This window comes from Antennarius striatus, chromosome 19 (assembly GCF_040054535.1).
Source record: "Antennarius striatus isolate MH-2024 chromosome 19, ASM4005453v1, whole genome shotgun sequence".
Taxonomy (NCBI): Eukaryota; Metazoa; Chordata; class Actinopteri; order Lophiiformes; family Antennariidae; genus Antennarius; species Antennarius striatus.
Window position 1 is genome coordinate 9,522,612 of NC_090794.1, and position 22,303 is coordinate 9,544,914.

At 39.7% G+C, this 22,303-nt stretch overlaps 1 protein-coding gene across 2 annotated transcripts in view; it reads left to right on the forward strand.

The window, feature by feature from the left end:
* Positions 1 to 17,098: 17,098 nt before the first annotated feature.
* Positions 17,099 to 22,303, forward strand: part of plcb1l (phospholipase C beta 1-like) — a 100,319-nt gene continuing 95,114 nt past the window's right edge. For both annotated transcript variants that reach the window (XM_068341743.1, XM_068341744.1), the window contains exons 1-2: positions 17,099 to 17,432; positions 21,419 to 21,496. In XM_068341743.1, the coding sequence (XP_068197844.1) occupies positions 17,334 to 17,432; positions 21,419 to 21,496 (177 nt within the window). In that variant the 5' untranslated portion in view covers positions 17,099 to 17,333. The remainder of the gene's footprint in view (positions 17,433 to 21,418; positions 21,497 to 22,303) is intronic.

The following is a 22,303-nucleotide window of genomic DNA, read 5'->3' on the forward strand; positions in this document are numbered from 1 at the left end:
CTGCACCGTGACCCATGAGGTTAGGTAAACAAGTGTCCCTTGCATTACTGTCAAAAAGAACCAGCACCTTACTCTCCTGTGTTGTAAACTCCCACTCTCCTGTTACAGTTGCATGAGTAGAAACTGGAGGTATTGGCAGAAAGGAAGGAAATAAATTTATTCATGTGTGTTTTTTTAAATGGATGTAGGGAGGGAAAGTCAGCACCTAAGGCTGTTCTCAGGAAGGTGTCCTACAAGGCAAAAATGCACCCTTCTTCCAAGCAGAAAACTGAGGAAGGTAGAACAGGCCACAATACGCTAAGCTCAGCAGCCCTGCTCAGATCTATTACCAGTTTCAGCTCCAGCATGGACTGGAATGTGATGAATCCTACTGGGCTGGGGTTCTAGATCAGGGTTCCAAACCTCACATCACTGCTCGTATTCATTTTTCCAACAATTCTATGTCTAGTATTTGCATAGATGACTGTAATACAACATGAACTATTGCTATGGAATAGTAGTGGACACAATATATGGAAGTTATATGGACTCTCAATCCTTTAACAAAGACATTAAGGAAATTAAAAAAAAAAAAAAAAGCAACTCCTTATTTCCAAAAAGAAGCTTTGGCAGAATTATAACCCAGGTATCACTGATGTGAAACTAATTGGTTCTTAGTCTGTCAGAAAACAAGAGAAAAGAGACAGAAAGACAGAGGATGATGGAAAAGAGGGAGCGAGCGTTCGGGGTGCTGACTGAGGGCAGTAATGACTGCCAATGGAATGCCTACACCCATAATCCTCTCTGTCACCGCTGACAGATCCTCTTGACCTCTGAACTCCTGATGTAAGGAAAGGAAAAAAGGAAGTCACAACTTATTGAAATTACCTGGTGTTTAGTGCTTGTTTTAATATGGTAGTTGTCTTTGGTAAACTTCTTAATGGACAATAAGCGTTAGTGATAGTCTCGCAAATTTGCAATATTCCTTATTGAGAACCTGTGAGGTAGAAATCTCCTGCTGTGGATATGGCCTTTGGTTGTTACTCTGTGCTTGTTTGCACTCGACACCTAAGGTCAAAGGGTAAGGATTTTCTAACAATAGCTGTGAGTGTGTACACATACATGAAGCTGCTATTTGTCTTATTCTGAACACTTTCCTATGTTGGGCCTGTCTTACCATTCAAACATTACACAGGTATCTGACGCTATATATGCGTGTGTGTGTGTGTGTGTGTGTGTGTGTGTGTGTGTGTGTGTGTGTGTGTGTGTGTGTATGTTGGAGGCATGCTGTGATCTATATTTCAGCAGGCAGGCTTTGTCTGAAGACAGGGGCCAAAGCTGTCAAAAGTTTGTCATCGATTCTCTCTGCCTTGTCATCAGTCTTATCTGATCTCACTGTGTTTCTCGCTCTATGTTCTCCTCCCTCATGGCTAATGCAAACACAGAATCTCTGTGCTTTGGAAATTAAAGGGAGGGCCTCCAGACGGCCTCTTCAACTGGAGTTTGTGTATTTATACATATAGATATTTACATGTGCAATATTTTTATTGGTTTATATATCTTTCCCATGCAGTGGAAACCAATTTTATGTCATTTTATGTCATTTTAATGACATATAATTTATTTAACAGGAAAATAAATGTGCATTGTTGATGTATTTCCATTCATTTAATTGCAGAATAGATATAGATATAGATATAGATATAGATATAGATATAGATATAGATATAGATATAGATATAGATATAGATATAAAGTTAGGTGGAAAATACCTTTACTTTTACTTTCAAGCTTTAGGCTTTTGATAAGCAATATTTAGACTGGTCACTCTTTAAATTTTTTGAACCCTACCAATACGTAAACCATATTATATTCTTCTACTGATCTATAACCTCCAAACACAGGAACTGGAAGTTGGATATAACTTTTTTTGTCAGCCAGCTACCATCTGCGGTCAAGTTGCATGTGAGCACACTTCACAGAGCTTGGCTTCTTTTTTATCCTGACAGTTACGTCTCTATCCTTCTTTTATGTTTGCCCTATAGATCAAGCATCTCTACAAGAGGACACTGGCGTGCATGGTTCCGTGTGCGAGCGTGTCATCACCATGTTTCTGGGCTCACTCTCTTCCTGAGTCTGCTGCACTGACAATTGGTTTGAAAAACATGCAATCACTGTAGTTGCAGTCAGCCCTTTTAGTTATGGTAGAGAGCAGTGTGAATTATGGTTGAGATGGAAACCTTTGAATTATGGGTAAGCTCTGAAGTGCCTCTCGACCAGGGAAAGAAGAAGTGGAGGAGAGATCTTTGAAGACTTGTGTGCTGTCAGAGACCTGGCTTGGCAAACTGCAGAAGAACGACAAGAGGCTAGCCCGAGCACAGAGCAGCCAACCCTGTGAAACCCAGCTTTGGCAGGGTCAGACGGTGCATCTCACCACGGAACAGTAAAGATGGTTGAAGGTGCATGACTGGTCACTGGTCGATACACCAGTTGTTTAAGCCAGCCTGCAAACACACGCTTGGAAAACAGCATTGCAGACATTCCTGTCTAATTGTACATTTGTCCTCTTTCAAAGGGAAGAAGCGTTAGACCAGATACAAAGAATCTTGGGATAGGGTGATAGGGCCAGCATCAGTCCCTAGCCTCCTGAGGGCTATTTAAAGGTACAGTAGGCTGTATTTTCCGCCGCACAGTGAGGCACCCACCCTTCCGCCTGGTTCCATATTGGAACCAGATGCTGCTGGATGCGAGGCCCCACTAATTTAAGTGGACAGGGCAGATGGAAGCGACTCACCCTGCATGCATACCACCCCCTGTTGGCTTTCATGTGATGAAAAATCTCCACGGTGTGGTGGGGGAGGTCCACTAAATGATGCATACATGAAGCACAGAGCACACACACACACACACACACACACACACACACACACACACACACACACACACACACACACACACACACACACACACACACACACACACACACACACACACACACACACACACACACACATCACAGACACACACACACACACGCAAGCACACACGCACGCACACAGAGATAAATACACACACACACAGGCACACACACATGCACACATGCACGATCCACATGTTCCCGTGCTTTCAGTTGCATACCAACCACAGGGACACCAAAAAATAGAAGCACAATTCTATGCACAGGCATGCACACACACACACACACACACACACACATGCACACGCACATGCACACACATTCATTTTGAGAAAATCTGATTATACGCAAATAAATAGCAGAGTAATTCCAAAAATAATTTTGATAGGAACAGGTGGTGCCAAATATCTACATTGACATAAATGTTCTGTAACTGTAGCTCAGTTTTTCTGACTTAACAAAATGTAGTGCAACATCAGGTAATGTTATAATAAGAGTCTGCGAATGAAAACAGTTTTGAAAGTCTGAAAATATTAGCCTTGATGCCAAGATTGTTGCCAAGTACAATAGTAGTCGTTTGGCAGCTTGTTCTTTTTAACATTTATATTAAATTCTATTCAAAATTTGAAGGGATCCAGAGAAAATGGGGTTAGCCTCAAAAGACAAACATCACCTTCTAAATTACTTATAAAAATTTCTCTTTCTTGCTTATGTTCCAAACATTCCGCAAGTCTCTTGTCACAGCCATGTATTCTGCTGAACAGCCCTAAGAGGCAGAGGCAGAAAAAAGCTCAGTCAGCAAAAGGGTTGTCGCCTGGTAGGAAGACACTGATGCTGCACTGTGCCTACTACAGAATTAAATATTATTGCTGTAATTATATTACAAAATACGTGACTTCATAGTGTTTATATGTTATCTATCTAGTCCGACTGACCACTTGAAAAAACAAGGGCTACTGCTACCAAAAATAATAATTGCAAGTGTAAATGTTAAATAAAATAATCCTAAATCCATTTATTCCTTCATCTTCCGAACTGCTTTATCCGCCGTAGCGGGTCACGGGGAGCCGGAGCCTATCCCAGCTGTCTGAGGGCTTGACGTGGGGCAAACTCTGGCCGCGACGACAGTGCGCCGCGGATAATCATGAATCTTTATTAATTATTTGCATTCTTTGATGACCTGAGAATTAAGACACATAATTCTCATATTGTAACATGTCTGTTAATCCCATGATTTCCCATGATGCATTGCTTTTTACAGTAAAATACATTGACTGTAAATTCCTGTAAATTAAGTAATATTATAACATTATATTACTATTATAGCTATACACTTTATTTCTCCTAGAGTTTTTTGGAAAACAAAACAAATCATAAAGCTCATATATTATAAATTCCTGAATGCTAGAATGGTGTGTTTTTAGACATAAATGAGTATATTCTCTTATTGAATGCTTTTATTTTGTTTATAGTCATGCATTATCTGAATGTAACCATGTCATGTGAATTTAAGGGTACAATCAGCAGATCCTTTGTACTGTGGCCGCTTGCACACACCCGTCGTCTCATCCCCTGGGATCATCTGGTAATTGTACACTAACTGTGAAGTGAAAACTTGCAGATCGGACAGGAAATTTCCTCTTTGATAACAATTGTTTATTTAGCTGGACTTGGTTGGCCTTTGGTGACCTTTCCCCTCTGGCTCAGCAGTCTGTAGTCAGAGACCTGCATTACACCCACAGACCTCCTACGACAAGGTTCACTTACACCGCTTTATGACATACTTATTACAGGATTGTCCACAGGATTTCTTTTATATTGTAATTGTAGAGAAAGTGGGTACCTAAAACTTATTTATCATATATGAGTTGTTTGTGGAGTGCTGTCCCGTATTTGGATTGAATTTTCTGGTACCTTGACTTATTATCAGTGTAATATGAATTGGGAAGTCCAAAAAAGGAGCACAAAGATGTGAAGCTCGTCAAAATTTTGAAACACAAAAGATCAATATTGCACACCAGTTTAAAATCAATCTATGTCCTGTTGGTCTTTGTGAGTCTGAGTTCTCGGCCGTTTGCAATATCATTGCAATCATTGCAAAAGCTGACAACATGTGTTACACGTGCTGAATACACCTTTATTCAGCTCAATCTACACACACATATACTGTATGGATCTCTTTACATACATGAATTAAAGAACACACAAATCTTAAGTGGTTGGGTTTGCTTTGTTACCAGGGCGATGCCCTGTGGCTGTGATTAAACGTTGTTTTCACTATCCTCCTGGTGTCCTAAAGCTTAGCTAGATGTCACAGCTATGGCAGGAATGCACGAGCACAGAGGCCAGGAGGGGGACACCGCTCAGGATGTAAACATCAACATTTTCTTTCTTGAAAGGATTTAGGCCCACTTGAAGGGAAAAAGCTCCCTCACAGCACAAAGCCTGATCCCTAACTCCACACCTGGCCTTAGGCACAGACCTATGACCAGCTTACCTCCACCTAATCCTCTATTTAAAACCATTTGTGAGGTACAAAACTGACCTTACATCAGCATCTTAGTGCAGCCTAGGCTTAGTCAGCACTGGGTTGCTGCTGTGTGTGGGGATTGGGAGAAGGGCTTTAGCTTCAGATTGCTATCAGGGCAGACAGGAGTTTTACGCTCTCCCTGGAACTGTGCCATAACGGGCCTGAGACAATAGACTCTTTGTGCATTGCTGATTGGCAAAATGGTAAGGTCTGCACCTCCCAATTTGGAGGTGCAGAGGTTTGATAAAGTCTACTTTTCATTTATTCTCAGTGTATTTTGAATTCACATCAAGTTTAAAATGATGATTGAACACTGTAATGTGGAGATGATTATGCGCATGACATGAAGGCTGTCTCTGAAAACAATAAACGGTTGAAGAGACATAAAACACGCTTCCCTCTGTTTTATTTCACACAGGAGGAGAGTCCACTTCTCCTTCCCAGCTGTGCATGGATGGTTTGAATTAGCCCCACCATCTCCCTGGAGGATGAGCTGTAATGATGCAAATTTAGGGCCGTTCTGACAAGGCCTTGACACTTGATATGTCGGTCAACTCCCCTGCTCGATGTTGGTTTTACCAATCCATAAATATTGAGTCCAGAGGGAATGGAAAGAGAAGACAAGAAAAAAGGAAGATTGAAAAAAAAATGACAAGAAAGAAAGATTGGGTTAAATAGCTTGACTCAGTTGTGTTGTAGAGTTACAGATCTGCAGCCCCATCTACTGTTATGCCAGACAATAGGAGCAGCAGATGCCCAGAGGCAAAGATGTCTGGGGTGAGCTTGTCTCTCAGCCAAAGTAATACCCAACTTGGCAGGAAGTGGTCAAAGGGTATGGCAATTGATTTTTTTGGCCAGACTTTATCTGTCTTTTTTTTTTTGTCATTTATTGCTCAGAGGTGCTTTGTAAAAATTTGATTTCAGTCGCTACATATCTCCTTCTCTTTCTCTCTCTTCATTTTTTCACTCTCCTCAAACATGTGACTGTGGTTATGCTAACACAGCATTGGATGTGAACCATTTTTAGGCTTGCGGCCACAACCATGGCATCTGCAACCCTTCCACCGGCCTCATCTGGAAGTTGCAAAATCTGGACTTGTGTGGCAGTTGGACATATTTAAGTAAATATTAAGAAAAGCAGGAATTTTGTTTGCAAGTCAACATCTGATATTTCACGACTGCTTTAGCAAATGTGTGTTTAGTTTCTTTGCTTTCAAGCGCAATTATCTAAATAACACAACAACGTGACAGCTGCTACCATGCAGACATGTTCAGGCCGAACAGCATGGCTTCATTACATCCAAAGCAAACAAACCTCACTGTGTATCTGCATATAAGAATAAAGTGGGCAATTACTAGCTTTTGCCAGCGGTTTGACGCGGCTTTGTTCCTTCTCTGATCACTTTGACATGCAGGTAATGAGTTCTTTTTGACGGAGTGAAACTGGCCCAGCTGCAGCACTACAGGTGAATGATGTGTTTTACTTCCTGGCTGTGAAAGGGCTCTGTGTGGTCCTAGTTTCTTTACATCATACCAAAAGGTGCACACATCAAGAACCTGTCATCCATGTCGCCATTTGATATTCAAGATGACTCAATGCTTGATTGTTGACATTTTCCAACTGACCTTTTTTTTTGCATTTGGTATTGTGTATAGGAGAGTGTGTGAGTGTGTGTTTGTAAAGCTTCTGTAGAGGTGTATAGTATCCACAGCTGTGAGGTAACTGCACCTATAATCTGTCTCAACAGAACTGTGTAACCTGAGTTAGAGTGAGGTTAAGGGTCAGTTATTGAACTTGAATTACACTGGGAGAGGCCTCCCTCGGCCCCTCACCACTCCTCTCAGCCACCCTGTGGGGTTTGTTTGTTTTCTCTCCCGGTCTCTTCCAGAGCTTATCCAGTCCTCTCTAATGAGTATTTAATACACACTCTCAGACATGTTTACACTGCATGTAACAGCACTGGCTGTGTGATCTTGCAACACTCTCAGACATGTGTGTCAAAGTATAAGCTTATGTGCATGCATGCATGTATGTGTGTGTGTGTGTGTGTGTGTGTGTGTGTGTGTGTGTGTGTGTGTGTGTGTGTGTGTGTGTGTGTGTGTGTGTGTGTGTGTACATGTGTGTGTGTACATGCATGCATGCGTGTTCCCTTTCATTTCAACTCCCACCCTCTATTTTCCTCATTTCTGAAGTCTGTGGCCTGAGGGGAAGAACACCTGCCAGTTTTTTTCCTCTCTTCAATCTCAGATAAGACAATAGAGCTGAGGTGTTCGGTTGCACACAGAAACAGAGCAAGGAATGACACACGCTAAAGAATCCCTCGTCTTGCTCACAAGGTTGATGCAACTCTCCAGGTGTGAATACCGTCAAAAAAATATTCATTTTTTTGCCAGTAGTGGAATTGGGCTTAACAGCAGAAGAGCTCAAGCGTTTGGGTCTGAACTCATAATTTGACCTCATCTGCAGGAACTGGGCCCCCTGTGCAAACTGTTAAGTTTTTATTATATCATTTTTCACTGCATGTTCCATGTTATGTTAGCAAGAATCTGGATCGAATGGACAATGAAGTTCCTGAACCTTGAGAAAGATTATTCTTAACAACGTAACCAGAGGAGAGCCACTGGGGACGGGTAAAGTTATGCCACAGCACTCTCTGTTGGTGAGCGTGAAGCACGGACCCCATTAGAAGCGTTGGAAGTCCCAATATGGCTTTAGTCTTTTTATAGGCATGAAACCACATCCCTGGTGTCTTTGAAGAGCTCGTATTCACTAAGTAGTAGTTACGCATGCCAGTACTTACTCACTATTTTATAAGTATGAGTGGTAGAGGAACCCTTTGAACCAAACCCATTTAGAATCCCAAGGCTGATGGTTTCACAATATAGAAGTAAATAGACTGTAGTCACATAATTAGCAGGGATGGCAATGAATTACTGTTGAGGATTTTCCCGTTCACAGGTGGATAGTGGACACAAGATTTAATCAATGTCTCTGTGGTGGCTATAGTATATTTGTTTTGCACTCATTCAAACACACACACACACACACACGCACGCATGCACGCACGCACGCACGCACAGACACACACATCATCACCACTCACACACACTGTGAATGTGCACCACAGGCTGTGGACAAATTAATTTCCAGAAGGAAGTTTGCAGTGGGCCATGTTAATTTCGGGTGTCTCAAACCACAACAGAGAGCACACAGGAAACAATTATATTTTGACCAGTGAAACCTTTCAATTATTGTTCGATTATAACCACCAAAGTGTGAAATTGGCTGTTGAATATATAGGAATATATAGCTGACTTAAGATATTTTACGACTTTTTTTCCGCATGCAATGTTATGGGAAAAATATTTTGTTGAGCTAGTTTGTGTTGATTTTCAGTTCAGACAAAAAGACAAAATGTCTTCAATAATGTTCGATGTGTGATGCTTCAAAGCCTGTAAAAAAGCATTACCCAACGGGTTATTACAAAGAACAGATGATGGGGGAGAAGAACCGTGAAAGTAAACGTAATATAGCCAAAGGCACAGATAAAGTTGTGTTTCAGTTGTAGCACCAATGAATAGGACCTCTTTGGTAGTATATACAGTATTTCAATTAGATCTCTGTCATTATGAGACAATAAACTATATAAAAGTTGTGCTCCATTCTGTTTTTGTTTTTTTACTAATTCATTCTCCTGTCATTTTTCACTATTTTTTGGTTACCTAAAATATATGAATATTAAAGTGATATAATCCTAATCCTAAATGATGTAATCCTAATCCTCTCCAGTTTCTTTATAGTGCCTGTTGTAAGAGTTTTGTCTGTGATAAAGGATTGTCCAGCAACAAGTTTGAAATATATTTTAAAAAATCAGCAAGCAATTAAATTTGAAGAAATTGAAATTTGTTCTTTTGAAAAATTCAGTGTTCCAGCTGTTTGAAAGAGGCTCCTGAATAGATATACTGTACTGTATTATGAAACCTGCAGCTGATTCACGATAAAAGGTCGCAGCCACAAATAATTAAAGTTTCACAGTAGATCCCAATGTTTTTGTCATGCAACACTCTGTAAATGAGTATCTTCTTCTTTTCCTTTTGGATTTTCCCTTCAGGGGTCGCCACAGCGAATCAATTGCCTCCATCTAAACCTGTCCTTTGCATCCATAAACCTCCTCTTTGGTCTTCCTCTAGGCCTCCTGCCTGGAATTTCAAAACTCAGCATCCTTCTACCAATATACTAGTATAATATAATATATTATACTGTACTGATTGTCCATCAAGTGAAAGCCTAATACTAAACACTAAATGTTGTCCAATTCATTATTCTGAACAGTTTTTTTCTCTGACATTACTTCATAATCACACCCAACAGTGGATTATGAAGTAGTTAGCTATAAAAATATTATATATTTTGATGTTTTATTTTGCAAACTTAATTCTGTCCTTTACCGAAGGTTCTTTCATCAGCAGTCTTTCTGCTCAAATTTGGATTAAGCATTTTTCTTTCTTGTAAATGAACCAAAGAGCTTTGAGCCTGGATCCTCCTCACTGTTGAATCTTCTGTTGAAGTTGCTGTAGAGCTTGTTTTTTTGCAGAAGTAACCCAGTTCCCCAAACATGCAGTAAGACGCAGCAGCACTTGTCAGGATCAAGGCTAGTCTGAGTAAAATATGCAGTTGTCACTTGTTGCCACAGGGAGGCACTGGTGATTCACACATACTGGAAACGCTGCATCCATATTTTACAGTAAAAAAATACACATTTTATTTTATATTTGCTCCTATTTATCATGAGCTGTACAGGTAAAAGATTCACTTGTACATGATCAGATTCATTGAAAACAGCCACACAGACTGAAAAGGCCACAGTTGTCTCAGGAAGCTCTCCTGCTGCTCTCCATCCTAACTTAGTTAGTTAACCTGACTCCAGTTGATCTTCATAAGTTCAGTGGAAAAATGCTCGTCTTCGAGCTTTTGGCAAAAAGACCAATAGAGTGTTTTCTTCACAGATGAATCCCAGTTTACACTGCACCAGACAGACTGATGATACTGTGTGGGTGAGCGCTTTGCACTTATGGAGATCTTGTGGCATGCTGTCATTCACCATCACCTAACAACGCAACAGCTTGAGATTAAATGCCATTTAACATTTTATATTTTCTTATAATCCTGACTCACAACAAACTTTGCACAGTTTGTGTTTATTGTACAAAAGGGTTTCCAAGAGAGACCAAGCCTTTTCTCTAATATTTTTTGTAATAATTTTAATTCAGCTAAATTGTTCCAAATGAACCAAATTATAATGACTCAGTTTGTCCCCAAGTATTGGCAATTTTAAACAACCTCTCATCTACTCTGGATGTCTTATCTGGAGGCCTGAAACCTTGGTGTTGTCTTTGACTCATAATTGTCTATTGGTGCTCTGGGGACTGAAATGGGGCTTTGTGACTACGAAAACTAACCAAGATCAGGTTGTTCATCTTCTCTGCAGACGTAGAAAATGTCAGTTATGCTCTCATGTCTACCAGACTGGATTTTGGCTGTGTACTTTATTCCAGAATTAGAAAGCATAATAAACAAAATCTGCAGTTGAAACACTGCTGCCAAGCTTTTACATGTACTAAGAAAAATGACCACATTGTACCAAACTTTACTGCCTTTAAAAGGTTATTTGTGAGTTTTGTAATTATGTTTTCGATTATACTGCTTGTTTTTAGAAGCTCTAATTGCCGTCCAACTGACCGTATCTGTGATTTACCGAACCCCCGTGATCCTGATCGAAATCCTCTGCACGACCCGTAAATGGTTCCAAAATCTCCACTTGTAATTAAAGGTCAACAATTTATTTTTTACCTGGGATTTGTTATTATTTGATCCTTTTTTTAAAAAATGTATACATGTTTAAAACTCTCGACATCATCTTGGTTTTACTATGTTAAATATCGTTTTATATATATACACACCTGCAGGCATGGCTATCAATTTCAAATTTCATTATTTCAGTCAGGGGTACCATAATTTTTTCTTTGCTTTTCAGTACCAGCTGTTTACAGTTATCTGCATAGATTGCAGAATAAAGCTCTTAAATGCGTCATAAATAATTTACGGGTGTCTAAGTCTCTTGTTACTCTTAGTGTAAACCGGTGTGAAAACACGTTAGCGCTGAGTGCATTAGCAGGAGAGATCCAGAAGGTGTTGCTGATGTAATTCCTTTGGTGTTGGTCATCTTGGGTTCACAGACAGGCCAGCAGGCGTGGACTTCCCACAGGCCTTGTTTCTACATTTGTAGCCTGTCCTCAGTGTCACGTCTAATAAGCGTTGTCAAGAATCATCAGACAGTGATGTGAATGCTGAAACGTGTTTAGTTGCATCCTGTCAGATGCAGAAACAAATCTATATTGTCATCGCAGAGAACTGCGCTGGCATAAAAGTATGAAATGAGGAAGAAACCAATCCCATTTGAGCTAGTAGTAATAGTTAGTCATTGTTACAAGTTAGTTTAAATGTTGATGGATGAGAGTGTGTTATACAGACATTTAGTAAAAGAAAGGTTTTCCATGGATATACTCACATACCGTTTAAATATAAAATAAGCAGCTTAAACTGAATCACACAAGCAAAAAATAATAATAATAAAAAATCAGTGGGTGCCTGAGGGTGAAAAGGCTGAAGGAGAATCATTCAGACCATCTTTCAGAATAGTTGATGGCAGACTGGATGTGCTGCTTCAGAGACATCTTGACTTAATATTGTCTAATGAAAGCTCCATCAGGCAGTCATTTGAGACCACCTGTTCACAAGCAGCAGCCCATAGAGATGGACGAACCGCTGCACTGCTTTTCAATCTCTCTCTTAAATATATGAATATAAATATAAAGCAAATCAAACGTCTTGCCTCTTTACCAATACTGATGTACGGGGCATGTTGAGAAATTGTACACTCAGCAGTATTGCGTCGATTTATTTAAATACAATCACAACAAACATTATTTGATCACACTTTGTATACAGAACATATACAGTATACAGTATACAGAGGATTATCTCTTTTACCGAGGCCCAATATTTCTTCAGAGATAATAAGAGAAATAATGATAAGAAATAAGACTAATAACAGCAGTCACAACTATGGTAAAATATATACATAGGTGATTATTAAATAGTAACAGAAGCAGTGAATGCTAAGCAAAGGTACTGTCTTAGGAACAAACATGTCTGTGACCTGAGAAACCACAAGATCACGTGTGAATCATAAATTAAATTGACTCAAATGTGTTCAGATGGAGAGAGAGAAGATGAGTAAAATGTTAAATGAAAAATGAGAAGTCTAAGCCCATGGCAGCATAACTACGGGTGAGTCAAAGCCATTCTTAACCATTAACTTTATCAAAACCTGAACATATAAACTTTTTCCACATTCTTAAATGTAGACAGGGTGTCCTCTTCCTGGACTGAGACTGAAAGATTGTGGAACATAAGAGGAGCTTGAGTGCTGAAGGCTCTGGCACTCATTCTACTTTTACAGACTGCAAAATAGGAACCACAAATAATTCTGCATTCAGGTAGCGTAGTGTTCTAGTTGAGTAAAAGGGTACTATAACCTCTTAAATTTATTATATTGCTCAGCCCATAAGAGACACGAGAAGAAGGGATTTAAATGTGACTCTGGATTTAACAGGTAGTAAGAGAAGAGCCAATAAAGAGAATTGCCATTTCTTTGCTTACTTCTTGTTTGCACATGTGTAGCATCATTCTGGATGAATAGAGCGTCTTTCTAGACTTACTGAAGATACTAGAGAATTGCAGTAAAGCAAGAAATACATGGGCATGGTTTTCTTCATTTTCTCTGGGTAAATATGTGCCTGATTTTCGCAATATTATAAAACTGAAAGTTATTAAAATTTGATTGTAGAAGTCAAATGTTTTCTTCTGATCAAACATAAAACCCATATTCCTTTAGGGGGTTTATATCCATGGTAAATAAGTGCAATTTAGTCTCGATGAAATACTACTGGGCCTAGCACAGAAACTTGTGGAACTCTGGTCAAACTTTGCAAGAAGAACATCATTAATAAACTCAGGATGATCAGATAAATAGGACCTAATCAGCTGGACATGGTTTCTTTACTTCCAATACAGTGTTCACATATTTGCAGTTATATATGATGTTGAACAATATTGAATGGAATAATATCTAAAGAGACAAGTATAGAAACAATTACTTCTGTCTTTTTATAATTCAAAGGTTACTGATAACTTTTATCAGTGGTGTTTCTTTGGTAAAATGTCCTCTGAGACCTCACGGTAAATCCTCTGAGACGGAATGGAGGATAAAGATATTATTACTGAGGAATTTGAGACTCATTGGAGCAATTGACTCTGTCGGCCTTTCAACCGTCTTAAAAAGAAACCTTGGGTTGTTCCAGTATTGCAGAGGACTTGGTTATATGCTTTAATGACTTTTCTGTCCAATTGAGTCTTCAAGCTTGATGGGATGCCATTTCCTTACTGGTATTAACCACCTGAACGTGAAGAGCAAGGTTTTGCATTATTTTTATTCTGCAGATGACCTTAAATGGATCTTGAATGATACAGATCTCCACATCTTGCCTTGAAGATGAAAAAGTCACATCCTTCATCAGTATGGTGCAATCCAACTACTGATTCTGCCTTTCATAATAGTGGATGACTTTAACCTTGAACACGAGGATATCACTCATAACCTTGTTTTGAGATGTGCATTCTCTGCAAGATTATTGTGAGAACGCAATATTTATGAAAGCCATTCTCAACCAATACTACGAAACACCAGCTGCTTCACTCTCTATACTCACTCAGGTGAACATGAGAGGATCCCTCAAACGAAGTGTTTTTAAAAACACTTGTTGAAAATATATTGCATCTAAATACTTCAGCAACACCAGACTCCCTGTTGAACCAAGATTACAACTTCCCTCAGGGATTATTATACTGTAATGTCATAATTGTATTAATTACTACCTTCTTATCTCTGTTTTCCTGATACATATGAATAATGTTTGTGAAGGATTAAGTGATCCCTCAGTCAATTATGCACCTGTCCTGAAACACAATGATTAGTTTCACTCAAAAGGGGACAAAGGAAACACTCCGCTGACAGCTCAGAAAAATCCATTTTAAAAACTCAGTTTAAATAAACAATGACAGAGAAGTACTTATACTAACTGACAACCCAATTATATCTTCTCACTGAAGGACTCTGTCATGACGAAGCTGCGGCTGACTCTCAGAGGAAAATGGATGATGGATTTAAAACAAGAAGAACAAAAATGGCTCATTTGAGAATAACAGTATCCTTTTGAGAAGGGAACCATTCTCTATGCCCCCTCCCCTCGTTATAGTTTGGTATGCACCTTGAAAAAGGGGCCGACCATTTTTTTTTAAAACATTGCAAGATTTTTATCCGTTACATATCAGCTATTTGACAGAGAGTTAATCGTTTGATTCATAGTGGGTCCGGATGTAAGGTTCTTCACCACTGTGAGCCATTTAACTCAAAAAGTACAACATATTGTTATGAGGCAAGGTGTTGTGGATGGGAACAGGTAATCATATTTTGAATAATCTATGCAGCTGAGTAGGAAATGATAGCTCTTCTGGAACATCTGTCTTCCCTATGCCAAAATCTATGAATGGATTTAAGTTCTATGTGTAATTTTGTGATGTACGGTAATCTTACAAATAAAAACACTGAATTTAAATTGGAAGACAATGAGTGCGGAAAACTGAGTCTCAGCAGAGGTTCTAGGTCACAGAACATTCTTGTTGGTAAGAAAGTATTGCCTTAAAACAAGAGTGCTGATTTTTTCCCCCCTCCCCTTTCCTTTCTATCCTGTTCTCTCAGATGTAACCTTATTGTAGTTTTTCTGAGCTGTCACCATGCTATGAGTCTATTCAGGGCCTGGTTCTTTAACTGTCACTGTTAATCAGTCAATCATGACAAATAAACAGTTCTTACAATTGCCATAAATAATGCCAGTCAGAATTTGACAGGTCTGACTAGTTTGACAGTCGGCTCTGGCCAGTGGCTGATCAGAGAGAAGTAGAGGGACCTCTGCTTAAGACGGCTCAAACATTCTGTAGTCCCTTTTTGGAAACAACAGATAATAAACATTGTGGAATGTACAAAGCCCAGAGGCACTCTATGTTTTATTTAATAAGAAAGTTAAATAAAAAAAAAAGTCCTAGAGGCAGTGACGCACTCTTGACTCACACAACTTTGAAGAAGTTTATTCATGAAGAAATAAAAAAGGCCCACAGCCACATATGAGCACTGAAATAGAAACCATCCCATTTTAGCTGATGGATGTGGACTCATCTCTTAATTTAAAGTAGCCCTAGTCACATCCATGTGGTTACGAATAGGATCCAGAGTTTTTGGAAATCTTTTTTTTTTTTTAAAGATTTATTCATGATGCCAGCAACATATCCACAATTTTAGAAATATTCAGGTTGGGCGTCAGTGGCGGCAGTGGGTCAGCGGCAGAGCGGACGTCTTATGACCGGACATCGTCCAGCCATCAAAGGATAGATTCCCGCTCCCACCAGACATCTTCAGAGTGTGAACTGACTGTGGGAGGTGTCAGCACCCCTCCGGCCACTGCTGAGGTGCCCTTGAGCAAGGCGCCTTCCCCTTAGAAGCCGCTCAATTGGGCGCCAACCGAAGTCATTGCCCTTCACTCTGAGTGCCCATGTACTGTTTGTTGTGTTTACTAATTGCATGTTCGCAGGCCCCTTGTGTGTTGTGGTTGTGTTTCAGGGGCCTGCTCACAAACTCTGTATCCAACACAAAGATATTTATATGCATGGAGTGTAAAAAGTAATTTCCCCTAGGAGATTAATGAAGCGGATCTTCTTCTTATGCCTAAAATTTCCAAAAATAGTATAACATGTCCCAAATTGTATTTTGTCACCAAGAACATTTTAGTTTCAACATTCTAAATACAAAAAAAAAAAGAAGAATTTTTAAAGCTTTCTTAAACATGCCAACCTAGGAACATAAGTCCAGTGGCCAAAAGTTGTTTTTGAGTTCTTTGCCTCACTTGTCTCAAGCTTGTCTTGCACCAACGTCTTCTGCGCCAGTGGCAATGCTTATCAATCTTTGTAGACTTGAATGAGAGACTGCTTGAAAATTACAGTATTATGGTCACTTTCTGTTGCGGTCACTTTTTACCCTCCATATATTTAGAATACATTTTAGAATTTAAAAAATTAAAATTTCAAGATGTTAAGTTTATATATATATATATATTTATATATATATATATATATATATATATATATATATATATATATATATATATATATATATATATATATATATATATATATATATATATATATATATATATATATGGGATTTTTGGAACACACATATATATATATATATATATATATATATATATATATATATATATATATATATATATATATTTATATATCATAATAAAAATGACCTAACTCAATCGCAACTTTTTCCACATTAAAAATACCGTCATATTACCCTGGACGCTAGGAGGCGCTATTTCTCTTCAAGTATCGATCTTATCTCTGATACCACCAGTAAATTTGAAACCAGAATGCGCCTCCCTTCCCGTCTTAGCCGCATGTCGCTCATTCAGCCAGTCAGTCCGTTCAGTGTCCCCGGTCCGCCGCGTCTGCGTCCGCCTCCACTGCTCCCCACAGCCGAGACGCGCCACTGCCGCCGTCAGCGCGGGCATGACATACCGGACGCAGCTGTAGGCTCCCGTCTGCTTGCTTTAAAGCAGATCACAAGACAGGACAAGGATAAAAAAAAAAAAAAGAGAGCCGAAGAGAGTAAAGTGACTCATTTCTAGTCCTGTCGTGCGTCAAGAAGAGTAGATGAGTCAATGGCAGGGGCACAGCCAGGAGTTCATGCGCTGCAGCTCAAGCCAGTGTCCGTTCCCGACAGCCTGAGAAAGGGCAACAAATTTATGAAATGGGATGATGTAAGTACTGGAAAGAGAGAAAACTGGAAGCGAATCGTTTGTTTTTGCGCTTATGGATGATTTCTGTACGCTCTTTTGCATTCAATTAGGCTTTATTAAACAGTCTATATAGCTACTCATGCAACAGCAGCCTGTAGGTTGTTTCTGATTAATGGCAGAAAGAGACGCAGCAGCTACTCTCTCTCCTGACATGTGCTTTGTTTACAGTTCCCAGTTTACAGGTTGTGCATGTGCGCACCTTTGGGTGCGTGAGTGTTTTGTCTGAGTCCGTGTGCGCTTCTCACTGAATCAAAGTAAACATTTAAATTAAGTCCCCACTCCTACCGGGAAACAAGAGCAATTATTCCACAACTAATGAAGGGTTCCGACACGCAAGTGGCAGTGGCATCAGCAGGCAGCAGTGGGATCGGGGTCGCGTCTTGGGTCTTGTCGGGTTATCTCTCACCACTGACAGTCTGGTAGTGGAATGACCTTGGTTAAAACCGAATGCACGCTGCTGTAGTGTGTCCGGTGGAAACACAACCATAGTAGCCTTTAAAAGGACATTTATGGTGCTCTGCATCTTCCCCTAACAGAAAAATCACCACATCCATCTAAATGGATGTTTCGCTCTCCGTTTCGTAAAAAGGTGAATATCTGTTTCTTACCAAACGCAACCTGTCTCTATTGAATAGCTCCACGCATTCCTCCGGTTCCTCTTTATTTGATGCGCACAGTCACATTTACTGTTATTGTGTAAAAGAGGTTTCTGTCCTGTGGCCACAGATAGATGGATAGATGGTACTTTTCCTTGTCTGAAAGTATTGATAACAGAATCAAATGTCATTAAACATCCCATTGTACTGCATGTAATTGAATATTGATATTGGAATACAGGTATTTTATTTTTAACCGTATCATTTTAAACTAACAAGATTATTATAGCGAATACACTGAAAATCGTATTCTTTGAGCTCAGGCTGAAGCAGATTACAGGTGACATGAGTGGAACACACTTTTTGATCTAGTTCTCTGTCAACCATCAATCTTACGGATAATGTGGTTGATTTATTATTTTCTTAAGTAATTAGTAATTGCCACTGAACCCTCACCCGTCCGTCCCTCCAGTTCGTATGTTGTTAGAGGGAATGTGAAATGTGTGCCTAGTTTGTATGTATGGGCCAAATGCCCATCAGGCCAATCCTGAGAAAACATATACCCCTTCACACAGACGTACACACAGATACTTTCTCTGTTTCATTTCCCATGCACTCCTTCCTTCCTTTTTCCTGTCTTTATCACTCATGGAAAGAATCACAGAGGAACACAGAGGCAGGCTGAGAGGGGTGAGCGGAACGCGATAATAAATTGTCAGTGCAAAATGATTTAATTAAAACGTTTTCTTCTTATCGTGGGTTTTGATGTTGGGCTCTAGTCTCAGTAAGGGAATTTGAAACTATAATAACGGGAAAGATTTCTTTTTTAATTTCATTGAAAATAAAAATCTCATTGCTGTACAGTCACTGGAAACAAAAGAGGTGTTGTGTGAAACAACAAATATGAGGTTTCAGGGGCATGCTCTGTGGCAGGACAAGAACTATAGCCCTCAGCAAACGGCCCTTTGTGTTGAAACAGAATAGAAACGCTATCTGTACGTGTCCTGTAACTGTTGGTGAAATCCTGGAGAGCCCCAGACCTCCTCAAACTCCCACATCTTGTACCTTTGTTGCTGCCGCTTGGATGACAGGCGGCTGCTGAAGTGGCTCATGAAATGCCTTGTTGTGGTTTAAAACATTGCCTCAATTGTGTTACTGTTCATCAGTCACTTCGACAAATGGAAAATTCAATACCAGAAGGTGGTATAATTCTGCTTTTCTTATAATACTGTAGTGTGGAGGCATTTAGGACTTTGACTCTTGTGTTCCAAAAATCATGGACTGCGACTGGAAAGATACAAATGATATTGCGTCCTTATAAGCAGTGATTTAAAAAAAAAAAAAAAAAAAACTTTTATCGGTCTCTTTTAATCTGGGTCGTGTTGAATGAGATGTTATCAGGCTCCATGTGGAGCATAAAATCCCTTAAAAGCATTAGAATATGTCATTAGCATACAAAACATAAAAATGCTGAGCTCAAATCTCCTTTCTAACACACCTCCTCAGGTGGTGGCTGGTGGTACAGACTCCTTCACTCTTTTCTAGGGATAGGTTCCCTCAGGCTGCTTGTAGTTTCCCAAATCACTAATCTCATTGAAATTCAACAAACTATCATCTGATGTTTTCCTATTAATGACAAATCCTAAAAAAAGAAGAAAAAAAATCATATTACAATAAAAAGCATGAGCAGTACCACTGTGGGGTTACTAATCATAACAGACCTCTCTGAACTCGAATCCACGGCGTTCTAAGCACTTATGTTTTTCATAAATGTACAGACCCATGAGGAAATCTTTGCTAATGGCTTAATGTGTTTTTGGTGGTGACCATGGAGAGTCGGGACATTAAGAAAGAAGCTGATGAAAATGCTGCTCTCACATCATTAAGCTAATTCTCAGTGCTCTCAATCCATCGTCTTTGCTTTCCCCCTGACATGATGGCATCAGTTGCCACATCTTACCCACAGGGCATATTCTTTTCTCCTGCTTTATTGCAATAGAAGCACTTAACTAGAAAATGGTGAATGCAAATAATCAGCTGTTTATACAAATTTCCGATGAGTAACTGATGCCTTCATGGAGGATGAGGGTTTTTCAGTCTGCTAAACACTGAAATAGATAATGGGTTGTTGCTTTGTATGGTGATCAGAGGATCAGATATGAAATGCTGCATCAAACAGTTGCACACCTGAGGCCTTTATCCTCGCTTGTGCGCATGCTGTCCTGCTCTAACTTTTGTCATTCAATCAAATTTGCAGGGATTGTTTAATTTGATCAATGAAATCAAGCAAGTCCTCTTGAGTCTGTAATAGATTTCATGGGTATGACGGATTACGGTACAAAACGTCACTTTTGCAAATGTCTCTAAGTGGTATAAAACACGTCATTTACTTTCTTTTCATTTCCCACCTTTCTCTTGTTTTCTGTTTTTCAATTTCTTCACGGGGTCATAAAGGGGTTGATTTCAGCAGTGATCTTTAATGGAACAGGTGGGCCGGGTTCAATAAACTATGATTGTCCTATTCCAGTATGAGATGATTTCGGAGTACTAATAGTTGTGTGCACCTCCCTAGACACCTCTGCTGACGACTCGCTCCCAGCTCACCCCTTTCACGCCATCCTACGCCATAAATCACAAAGGGTCATGGCCAGATATGCAATCCCTATAGCAGGCACAGACCATTACCTCTGTCTTCCAATGGTGTGTGCGAGGGGAAATCATTAAAAGCTACAGGAATTTATTCTTCCTGTACGCATCAAACACGTTTCCTTTTCTCTGATCTCACAGCCACGACCAATCGCGGCTGACAATATTCCACTGTTTCTACCAAACCACAACTACAGTGGTCGCAAAGCAAAGGCTCTTTCTTTTAATAGAAACATCCAATAATATCTGGCAATGCCATGTATGCCTCAGGGGTCAAACTATGTGAGTGTGTGTGTGCTTGTTTGAGGCATCTGTATTTGTGAACTGTGGGAAAGCATTTGCTGTTACGAGAGGGGTGAAATGGAAACATCAGCTGTGCAACAAACCTGCAGCCCACTGTTTCTCAGATTGCAGTTGTCTCAAATACACACACAGACACACACCAGGCTCCTTGGTCATTTGGCGATTCAAGTTCAAGGTGGGGAAATACCCTAGAAGGAAAGGATTGTGTGCATGCTTACAGCGTCAACAGCACTCTTAATGTTAGCTTGTGGAGTGGTGTGTGGTACAAAAATCAGGCTTTGATAATGAGGATATGAATTCATGTTCCACCAACAGCGTTTTCTGCTACACACTTTTGTAAAAATATGTATCCTGCATAACGAAAGATTAATTCAAGATGGCTTTCCTCTGTTTTCCCTTCAGGATTCTACCACAGTGACCCCGGTGACTCTTACAGTCGACCCCAAAGGTTACTTCCTGTATTGGACTGATCACAACAAGGTGAGATGCTGCAGACCAGCTTGGCCGTTTTGATGTTGTGAAGTTAGAAACCTGTAAATGCCATTGCATTTATTGAAATAGAAGATCAAAATCAAACCTTATCACACTAGGAATGATTCATCTCAGATGTGATGCACTAACATCAAGTATAAGCTATTCTAACTGGGCTGCTTCTCCAATCATATCCGATTGGTGCATACTTTCCATTGCACTGAGGTAAAGCCACAGCTATGCCAGACGGTCTCGCTGTATATTTTACCCTGACACCTCTACATCTGCAATCCATGATTACCAATGCAGGATCATTATAATTCTGTGGTGGCCATGTAAGAGGTGCTCCAGTTGTAATAATATTCATAGTACACTAAGGATTAGAGAAGAAGCTTCAGTGGGACTCTGGGAAATAGGAAATTTCCTGAACTGAGCTGACAAGCCAAGCAGGATCGAAACACATATTTTGATGGTTTCCAACATTCTGTTCTCTTGCAGACTTCTGTTAGAATTAAGAAGTTTCTTTTTAATGCTTGACACAAGATTGGCAGATTCAATATTTAGATTATGAGTGGTTACCAGTTAGCTTGTCTCTATGTCTGAGATTTTGTGTTTTACAGATTCTGACCCACATTTCATTGATTATTTTAGTAACACAGCACTGAGCTGGCTTCGACTTTAAACCAATAGAGGAGCAGTACTTGAGCACAGACAGAAATCCAAACTGCTGCACCTGCAGTGCTGAACTTGACACCTGTGAGAATTTCACTTGGTGTATTGTGTGTTTTCTTTCTTCCCAGTTATGGCAAAAAACCT